Genomic DNA, 10,531 nt, shown 5'->3' on the forward strand with positions numbered 1-10,531 from the left:
AAGGCTGCAAAACGACAGATGACATTCATATTAAAGTGATTGTGAACCAGAAGTTGCCACAACGTTTATTTTAGCATGTTAATGTACATTTAAATCAAACTAAAAATTGAGCAGGGGTGGGTATATCCTACCTGATATATACACAACCTGATAAAAGTCTTGTCTATTCAAGTTTTAGAAACAACTAGTATTAACTTGATTTCTAGTTGATCATTTGGTATAAGAAGTAGCTTATATGAAAGGCAAAGGCCTCAAGATTACACTTATTTTACCAGAATAAAATATGATCATACCTTGATTTTTAATTATTTATTTAGAACATTAGGTCTGACTTTGCTTAGACAAAAGTCTTGTCATTTAACAGAAATAATGTACAGTATAGAATATGAAGTCATGGCGCAGTGCAAAAAGAATTACTATTGTGTCTGACTTCTATGAGCTTGGAGGACTGCATCCATACATCTCTGCAATGACTTAAATAACTTGGTAACACTTTACAATAAGGTTCATTAGTTAATGCATTTACTAACATGAACTAATCATGAACAACACATGTACAGCATTTATTCATCATAATTGAACATTTACTAATGCATTATTAACATCCAAGTCCATGCTTGTTAACATTAGTTAATGCATCATGAGTTAACATGAACTAACAATGAACTACTGTATTTTCATAAACTAACGTTAACTAGCATGAACAAATACAGTAGTAAATGTATTGTTCATTGTTTGTTCATGTTAATAAATGCATTAATTGACATTAACTAATGGACCTTATTGTAAAATGTGACCAATAACTTATTAATAAAGTCATCTGGAATAGCAAAGAAAGTGTCCCCAGACATGCGCAATAATGTTTATGTCTGGTGACTGGGCTGATCAATCCTGGAGAATCTTCATCTTCTTTGCTTTCAAGAACTTTGATGTGGAGGTTGAAGTATTAGAAGGAGCGCTATCCTGCTGAAGAATTTGCACTCGTCTGTTGTTTTGTAATGTAATGGGCAGCACAAATGTCTTGATACCTCAGGCTGTTGATGTTGTCATCCACTCTGCAGATCTCTCACGTGCCCCCAAACTGAATGTAACCGCAAATCATGATTTTTCCTTTACCAAACTTGACTGATTTCTGTTAGAATCTTAGTTCCATGCAGGTTCCAATAGGTCTTCAGCAGTATTTGTGATGATTGAGATGCAGTTCAACAGATGATTCATCTGAAAAATCTACCTTCTGCCACTTTTCCAAATGATCAACTAGTAGTCAGTTTATGATTTGTTACTCTTACAACAGGAATCAACTAAAAGACTTTTGTCTGGCAGTGTAGCAAACTAATGTTAAGAGGGTATTGTGGTTGGTGGTATTGTGGCTGAAGCCATCAAACTGAAGTCAACAGAGAAAGATCGCCACTCCAAATGTAGAAGCAACTGGTCAGAAATTTTTAAAGTTACTAAAACAAGTTTTTTCAGATGATTAACTTAATTGCTCACCTAAAGAATAACAATGTGCACTTGCAAAATAAACATTGTACATTTTGATATTGGACTTTAAGAGCTAGTCAACTAAGAAACTAAACTCTTAATGAGTAAAAAAAATATACTCCTATGAGTATGAGTTAAAATATGGCTGTTTAATATGAGTAAGAAGTAATGAGAGCTAGGTGTGCTTTGATTCTATGGGGAACAGTAAATGTAAGACCTGTTAATCCTAGCAATCAATCTAATATAAGTAAGTTCCTGCTGTAAAATAGTTGCAAGTTAGTATTTAATCATTGGACCTGGAATCCAATCTGTATTAGTAGAACTTTCCAATGGACTCAAATGGCATGATAAAACATCAATCAACACGACCAGATCCCAGATGTCCTATAATGCTACTCCATGAAGATTATCTCAAGATGTGTGCCTGGTTGTGATGTGTTTGTGCTTGTTGAAAGAAGAACACTATAGACATATGTGGTCTAAAATTATTTACTAATGATTGGTGAAACTACAAACCAAAATGCGACCAAAACCTATACTTTTCACATTTACTTGGTATTGTTCGCTCTCTGCCTGACACAATTATGGATGCTGCTTTCTGCCAGCTGAGACCTTTTCAAAACAATATGACTGTCTGTCATGTGTGATCCTTTATAGAACACATTTCCAGTAATAGTTTAGACATGTATTTTCAGCTCATATTGTTTGTCCCTTTTCTCTCTCAGCACTTTCAAATGTCCTATTATTATCTGATTTATTGTAAAGTGATATATTTTAGTTTGAGTAGTACTTTGTCATCAAGTTCCTCTAGTTAAAAAATCTAGCTAATGTTGATGTCGTCCCTCTTGAGGCATTTCTGGAGGTCAAAGTTTATGATGCTGGTAGGTCACGTGACTGATGGAAGATTCGGTTAGTTTGTGGTAACCCTGCCACCACTCGCGTGACCTCTCAGCCTCACAACATCATCACAGTGTATCTCTCATACTGATGACATCACAGCACCTTGTAACACCTTAGAAATTAAACAGACATGCAATCTTGCCTTTTAAAATGATCAGTTTTCAAAAGCCTATGTGATATTAAAACACTTAACAAACTTCAAATACACAATCCCTGCTAGTAAAAAAGCGTGGCATCTGCTGCTTTTGATTATATACATATATAGGGTTTATGAAAATGTCTTAATATTTTGTAACAAAATACTTTAGTGTCTTGTATTTTTAAAATACTGTAAAATACTTTGTAAGAAGTCTACATGATGGCATCATAAAAATAAGACCTCTGATTATTGCTCTCTCAGTTATTTGCCCATAGGCCTGAGATCAGAACAGAAAATTGACTAAGAATCTGGTCAATGCTTGGAGTATGGATGGAATTATACCACATGCATAAGAAAATAACAGACAAATTGCAACAAAAGTCAACAGTCATTGAAAATAGTATACAGCACAATGCCTAGATCAGTAATATATAATGGCAGTATAGTGTTCAATTTGGCATCAGCATCTTTGTTTAAGAAATAATATTGAATAAAATATCTGTCCTAAAGAACAGGATGTGGACCCTTCAGCACATAATCATTCTCAGCCTCAGTGCTGCAGGTGGAATGCAAAGGATGTTTAGAAATATAAAACACATAAAGATGGTGCACTGGAGCTCACTAAAGGGGCAAACTGAGACACTTCCAGTTAAAGAAGAACTGAAAACATTTTGGCAGAATGAGTCTACTGTACAAATAATAGTAGTTTTGAATGGATTGCCGATGTAATGCCAAGACTACAGTGGCGACTCCTGCAATACTTTATTGGCTGTTTCAAAGGCCAGTAGATGATCTGCAGATGCAGGGTACAGTTAACAAAGAGATGTCAAAAGTGGCACAATGCAGTATATAATAGTACTCCAGTCTATACAGACTGGTCAAAAACTCCAGACTCAAGTTACACGGCTGCAGCAGAATATATATGAAGAGTTTATTTGCAAAAACAGACAACTCCATTTTATAGAGCAATCATGTTTTATGTTCAATATGCATTAAAGAGTATAACTGCAAAAAAACATGATTTGTGGAAATTACTAAACTGAAGATTTGACTAGTTTTCAGAAATCCTATTTTTACATTAAGTAATAAAGATTTCACTTGCAAAAAACTACATTTATTGAACAAAAAATAATAAAATTGCCTCTTCATATATCACCCGTTTAACTGTTAAGAGATTGTTGCAGTTTTACTGTCCATGCAATGGAAGGAAACTCAATTAGGATATATAGTGCTCTATTCCAACTCATTATCTGTATTACAGGGTTTTTACAGTGATTTAAGAGATCTTCAAGACAGGACATTCTGTATGAATTCTGTACAAAATTTATGCTAAAATAAAAGAGAAAATTTGTTTAATGGTAAAGGGATTGATCAATATTGATTGCAGGTTTGCGAAGACATGTAATGCTCCCTTGTAAAACTATTTTGTAATATTTTCAAAATACAGTATTTTATTTTGATACTTGTTGTGGCTGCAATATTTTGATACATGTTACACTGATGTATTTATTATTTTATTTTAAAATACATTTCTATGTGCTTTTGCCCATCCCTATATATATATATATATATATATATATATATATATATATATATATATATATATATATATATATATATATATATATATATATATATATATATATATATATATATATATATATATATATATTCTATATATATATATATATATATATATATTCAAGTAACAAAACAGCATCCAGCTACCAGCCAGGATTACATTGTATTGAAAATAATATTTAAAAGTTCTTGGACTTTGTGAGTAATACATTTACTTTTCCTGTAAAGAGCTCAAAGTAAAAGCTCTTAAAAGCTCTGCAGGGTTCCATTCCAAGCAGAGTTTTTATATCTGGACTAAGAAGTTTCCACTGAAGTAACAGGGAGATTTCAGACTTGTTGCCAGATGTGTGCAACTGACAGCTAAATGTTAGCTTTTCTGAGATTACATGACCCAAAGCGCATACTGTAAAGCAATTCAAGGGAATTTTTCTAAATTCCGTTTTTTCGATTGATTTATGAACAGTATCATGAAATAAATAACAAGGACATTCATTCAGTTCTCAACATTTTTGATTCATGCTTCCTGCATGTAGCTACTCTATCATAAAAAAACACTAAAAATAAATCTTTTTAATTGGGCCAGCATGGTGGCTCAGCAGGTAGCACTATCGCCTCAAATGAAGAAAGGCCCTGGCCTTTCTGTGCAGAGTTTGCACGTTTTACAGTCCAAAGGAGAAATGAATAAAGTAAATCGGCTGTGGTGTGTAGGTGTTTCCCAGCACTGAGGTTTGCTCTAAAGTGCACTCTCAGGGCTGATCTGGGGCAGGAAGTGCATCTGCTGGGGAAACATGCCAGAGTAACTGGCACTCTTTATAAAGAAAAGGAGAAGTGGACTGAAAGTGTGTGAGTGTCTTAAAATTATATTAATTTTCATGGCTTTCCAGTCTAATAATCACACTTTTAAAATCTGACTATTTCACAAATCCAAGATATTTTTAAGATTTCTTTAATAAAAATATTATTTTACAATATTTTAGTATAATATATTTTTAATGAAATATCAGAGCTACCTTTCAGAGGTAATAGAAGAATCATCAAAACAGTCATAGGTGCTTCAACAGTAATTTTATAAAGCTAAGGGAATACCTTGGTGTACAAATAAACAAACACATAATAAATAAACAAATGAATGAATGAATGAATGAATGAATGAATGAATGAATGAACGAATGAATGAATGAATGAATGAATGAATGAATGAATGAATGAATGAATGAATGAATGAATGAATGAATGAATGAATAAACAAACAGACAAAAATTACTACTTTATTGAACAATATCTTCTCTTCAGTATCAGTCCAGGTCATGCATTTCACGGTAGATGAAAGAGGGGCTTATGCATTTGGAATGACTTGAGGGTGAGTAATTAATGACAGAATTTAAATTTTTAAGTGATCTCTCCATTTCAAATGTAAACAGTGAACTATAAAATATGTTTTCCATTAGCCTAAAGTTTTACTTCTTTCATTAGTTTCATTACTTTGCACTGTTGAGAACTTTAGAGACTCTCATCAGGACATTGCTCAAGTTTGTATCACTCTGACAACAGCCATGATGACGTCACAGAGAACAATGGCATTTTCGTTTGCTTTCATTCACTGTCACAATAACATTCTTTCACTGTCCATCCAGCATCGCTCATTCGGCTTTTCATCTACTCTACGTTCTGGTCAAAGGACTCTCTCTCTCTTTCTGCCTGCAGAAAGAATACAAAGTAGTGGCTGGTGTACGTGAAGTCTCCCTCCAGAATCTCCTTCCTTCATAAAAAAATCTCACAAAAACGAGCAGGCACGAGCAACAACACATGAACAAATGTTCTGCTTTATCAGTTTTACACCAAGAATACAATTTAAAGAAGAGGTGAGATATAGAAGAAGAGAAATCCAACTTGCTCTGAAACTGAAATGTGTGTTTGTCACGCACAAGAGCAGCCCGGGGGCCTAAAATTGCTAGTCTGTTTTATTTATCACTTTAAGGCAGAGCTGTAACTGTTTTAGACACCGGCAGGACAATAATTAGAAATAGCCAATTGTCCTCCCAATGTTCGATAGATACTGTGCTAGAATGATGAAACATTATCTGCTCTGTAGAAGAGACTGTGTGTGCAGCTGTTTAGATTTCAACGGTAGCAGGACTCCTCAGGACTATTGCTAAGAATAACTAAAAAAGTATATGTAATCTACATAAGAAAGGCTCCTGATTTCAATTCATTAGGAATATCTTACAGGAATATTACATGAGATACAACATGCCGGCTGTGCTGTCAAGCCTATAGTTATATTTGAAAACAGAAACTTTATAATTACTCTACAATACACTGTGATTTTCAAATGATCAATGGGACGTGTAACTGGAGTAGTATATTTTAAATTATGATATTATTGTGTTAGTTTGAATGGCCATCGGGCTAGTTTTTGGCTATTATGTTAAATCATTGCACTATTTTTTATTTTTTTTTTAGCAAAAACCTGGCAAGAGTTTAAAAACTCTTTATCTGAAAGAAAGCATGTGTTTAATGACTGAGAAGCTATGGACATTTTTTTTTCCCTTTAGAGACGTACCCATTAGAAATAATTGCCATATGAATAAGAAGTTCCTGCATCAAAAAAAAAAAGAAAAAAAAAAACTCTAGAAATGACTTTGTTCTTCAATGCCTTCCACATCAGGTGATAATGCGCGTTTAAACTTTTTACAGTCCGCTTGGCATTGAGTGTTTGCAATTAAAATCATTTAGCGGATGGCAATCTGTTAATTATCCCTTACATATTTAATAAATGTAAACATATTTATACAGACAGACAGACAGACAGACAGACAGACAGACAGACAGACAGACAGACAGACAGACAGACAGATAGATAGATAGATAGATAGATAGATAGATAGATAGATAGATAGATAGATAGATAGATAGATAGATAGATAGACAGACAGATAGATAGATAGATAGATAGATAGATAGATAGATAGATAGATAGATAGATAGATAGATAGATAGATAGATAAGTATCATTATATTAACAATTCAGAATACTAAATTAATTTTTTATCGTTATTTCTTTAGATAACTGGTGAGATTTGCATCAAAGATGACAATTCCTTTTGCAAATATTCATTGCCGCACTTCAGTTTTAGATTTAAGCTAATCTCCTTCATCAATTTAATTAATAATTATTATTATTTTACAGGGTTGAGATTAAGAGTTCATCATCATCAACTCACAAGTTTAATTGTATATAAGATTATATTGCAATGACCACAATATGTTGGAGAACAAACACTTAACACTCCTAAATAAAACTTTCCTTTTTACCTCAGTACAGACATCTATTCACCCTACCTTTAGCGCTAATTCACTTTGTTATTAAGCAAACAAAGTCAGATCAATTAAATAATGTCTTATAGTGAGTATTCAGGATAAACAAACATGACTTTGGATTTTGCTGTTCTAGAGAAGAAACAATAACCTCAGACAAGATTTCTAAAGACCGCAAAACATTAGTTGCTGTTCTCCATGGAGAGACTGTCCAGGTGATTTATGCTTTCAGAAGGTCACTAAAACCCCAAAGAAAAAGGGACCTATCTAAAGACGTGTTTAATATTGATTAACTTCATCCATGTACTGACATACTGTTTGAAGCTGAAGCGATTTTAAATATTGTAGTCAAAACTAATACATATTTTTTTCATGTTTTTACTCATAAAGCCAATAAACACATTATCACCACACAACAAAACTAAATTGCATTTAAATAATGCTGAAAAATAAGATAAATAATTTAAAATGGTATTAATGTTAATTTAGGCATCACAACATACAGCATGAAAACTGTTATATGTTAATTGCATTTTAATACCTGACAATTTTTTGTGTGTGTTTTACAGATTTAAATGGAATGACAGAAGAAACAATTATTGAATTGTTTAATTAATTATTTAAACAATTATTTAAATTAATAATTCATTAAATTTTGGGGCGTTATGATGACGCAGTAGGTCGCATAATCACTTTACAGCAACCCCAGCTGTGTCAGTTAGCATTTCTGTGTGGAGTTTGCAAGTTCTCCCCATATCCATATGGGTTTCCTATAGGAGCTCCGGTTTCCCTCATAGCCTAAAGACATGCAGTAGAGGTGAATTGAATAAACTAAATTGGCCGTAGTGTTTGTGTGTGAATGCAAGAGTGTATGGGAATGCAAAAGGAGTATGAAATAAAAATGTTCCTTCAGTTTAGTCCCTTTATTAATCAGAGGTCGCCACAGCAGAATGAGCCGCCAACTTATCCATCATATATTTTACCCAGTGGATGCCCTTCCAGCTGCAACCTAGCCTTGGGAAACACCCATACACTCTATCCAATTCACCTTTAGCGCATGTCTTTGGACTGTAGGGAAAACTGGAGCACCCTAAGGAAACCAGCACAAACATGGGGAGAACATGTAAACTCAAATGCCAACTGACCCAGCCGAGGCTCGAACCAGTGACCTTCTTGCTATGAGGTGAGATATCCATTTTAATGTCCATTTGGGATTGGTGATTGTGTAAATAAAACTTAAATTTTTTAAAGGTGAGGCCATAAAATGTATATGTGTACTTGATGACTCTGCTACTGTATTTATGCATACCGGCTATCTGGGAAAAATAAACAATAATTCACTAATTAAGAACCAAACACTGCAAGCCAGCAAAAGGATCTCATCTGCATGAGGTGAGAGTATCATAATAGGATGCTTGCATCCCCCAATCCCACAGGGAAGAGTGAACTTTTGATTCATACTTGCGTGTCTCTGTGAACAAAAACATAATAGATTATGAATCACTAGAGATGCCACAGGTCATCTCTCAGAGCATAAAAACCTGAGAATCTCTTGACAGGTGAATAAATACAGCCTTGCTTTCCAACGCCTTGGGGGATTTTTCAGTGTGTGAGTCGGTGTTCTTGCATTTGTACATGTGTGTGTGAGTGTGTGTGTGTCTGTGTGTGAGCTTGCATTAATCAATCTTCAGACTTCTCAATAATTTACCACAACCATACTCTCTCTGTCTCTTTCTTTCTGACAAACACACACACACACACATTTTGCATGTCTTAGGAGACGCTTATATACTCCACCAAATGATCTAATCCAGGCTAGGTAACACATATAAAAACATTATAGAATATTTAAGCAGGGTATCTGAAAAACACCGTCAAGATTCAAATACTGTATCATTCAATTAAACAATCCTTAACAAAAACTACAACTAAATTTAGCTAAACTGCATGACCTTAAAAGTAATTTCTGCTGACTACCCACTCAAAGAAGACAACCAGTATTTCACATCATCTTAGCTGCGTTACACCAGCCTAATACTGACAGGCATTATTATAACCCCTTTAATTATATTAATTTAAAGGTCTGATCCTGACAGGCACATCCAATTCCCTGAAACACATTTGCATAGGCAAAAGCTCATTATCACATTTAAATTCATGCGGTCACATTTATGAAACCATTTAAAGCATGGGCTACTCATACAGTTAAAGCTTCTTTTAAAAGTGCTATCCATTAACTAAAAGGTAAACAATTCATTCTCTCATTCATCAGCAGATGTATTATTTTATCCATTCTTTGAGCAGCTTTACAATGTTTCCACCACAAACATCACTAAGACAGCAAGAGAGGAAAAGTAGCAAATTGAGCTTAAAGTATCTCCTGAGACCACCAACTGCCGTACATTTACCTGTATTTAATGACATGCAGTTACAGATGAAGAGATGAGGTAAGAAAATGCAGAAGAGGGTCTTACCTGAGAGAAAAGCAAGGGAAAAGGAAAGAGAGGAGAGGAAGAGAGGAGGAAGCATGATGCGTGATGCTCTGAGAGACTCAAGTGAGGGTGCTTCTCCTAAGCTGCTAGTTTCTCATCTGAGCAACACAGAGAAAGAGAGAGAGCGAGTCACATCTACATCGCTCAGATTGGACATGGCTCAACTCACTGGCAAACCAGCAACATGATAAGACAACACTAACACGTGTGTGCTTGCGTAAATAAAACCACAAGCTGTCTATTATTTAAGGGATCCTGTTGCTACTGTCCTGTGAAGACGTGGTAAGACAGGAAGGCTTATTGAGATTGATATTGGCTATAGAAATGTGTGTCTGTGAAAGTTAAAAACAATTACAAAACACACATATTGTTTGAAGTCAAATATGTGCCATGTGGTGATAATCTGAGCGGACCTCATTTAAGATGCTTCAGGAGTGACTGGAATTTTGTCTTATTCTCTCAGCTTTCAGCTTTACATGGCAAAAAACAACAACAACAACACATAATTAAACTGCCAAAGATAGTTGGGTTTTTTGTTGCATACTGAAATTTGTGCATACCCAATTGTTTTGTTTGCCAAATTTAAACAATTAAACAATACAACTACTGGTAACATCTG

General features: G+C 34.3%; 1 protein-coding gene across 3 annotated transcripts in view; it reads right to left on the reverse strand.

Moving 5' to 3' along the window:
- The window catches only part of rxfp2l (relaxin family peptide receptor 2, like), an 80,482-nt gene extending 70,505 nt beyond the window's left edge, over positions 1-9,977 (reverse strand). For all 3 annotated transcript variants that reach the window (XM_068221461.1, XM_009301606.4, XM_001919507.8), the window contains exon 1: positions 9,895-9,977. In XM_068221461.1, coding sequence (XP_068077562.1) covers positions 9,895-9,949 — 55 coding nt within the window. In that variant the 5' untranslated portion in view covers positions 9,950-9,977. The remainder of the gene's footprint in view (positions 1-9,894) is intronic.
- Between the last annotated feature and the right edge of the window lie 554 nt (positions 9,978-10,531).

Source organism: Danio rerio, chromosome 5 (assembly GCF_049306965.1).
Source record: "Danio rerio strain Tuebingen ecotype United States chromosome 5, GRCz12tu, whole genome shotgun sequence".
Taxonomy (NCBI): Eukaryota; Metazoa; Chordata; class Actinopteri; order Cypriniformes; family Danionidae; genus Danio; species Danio rerio.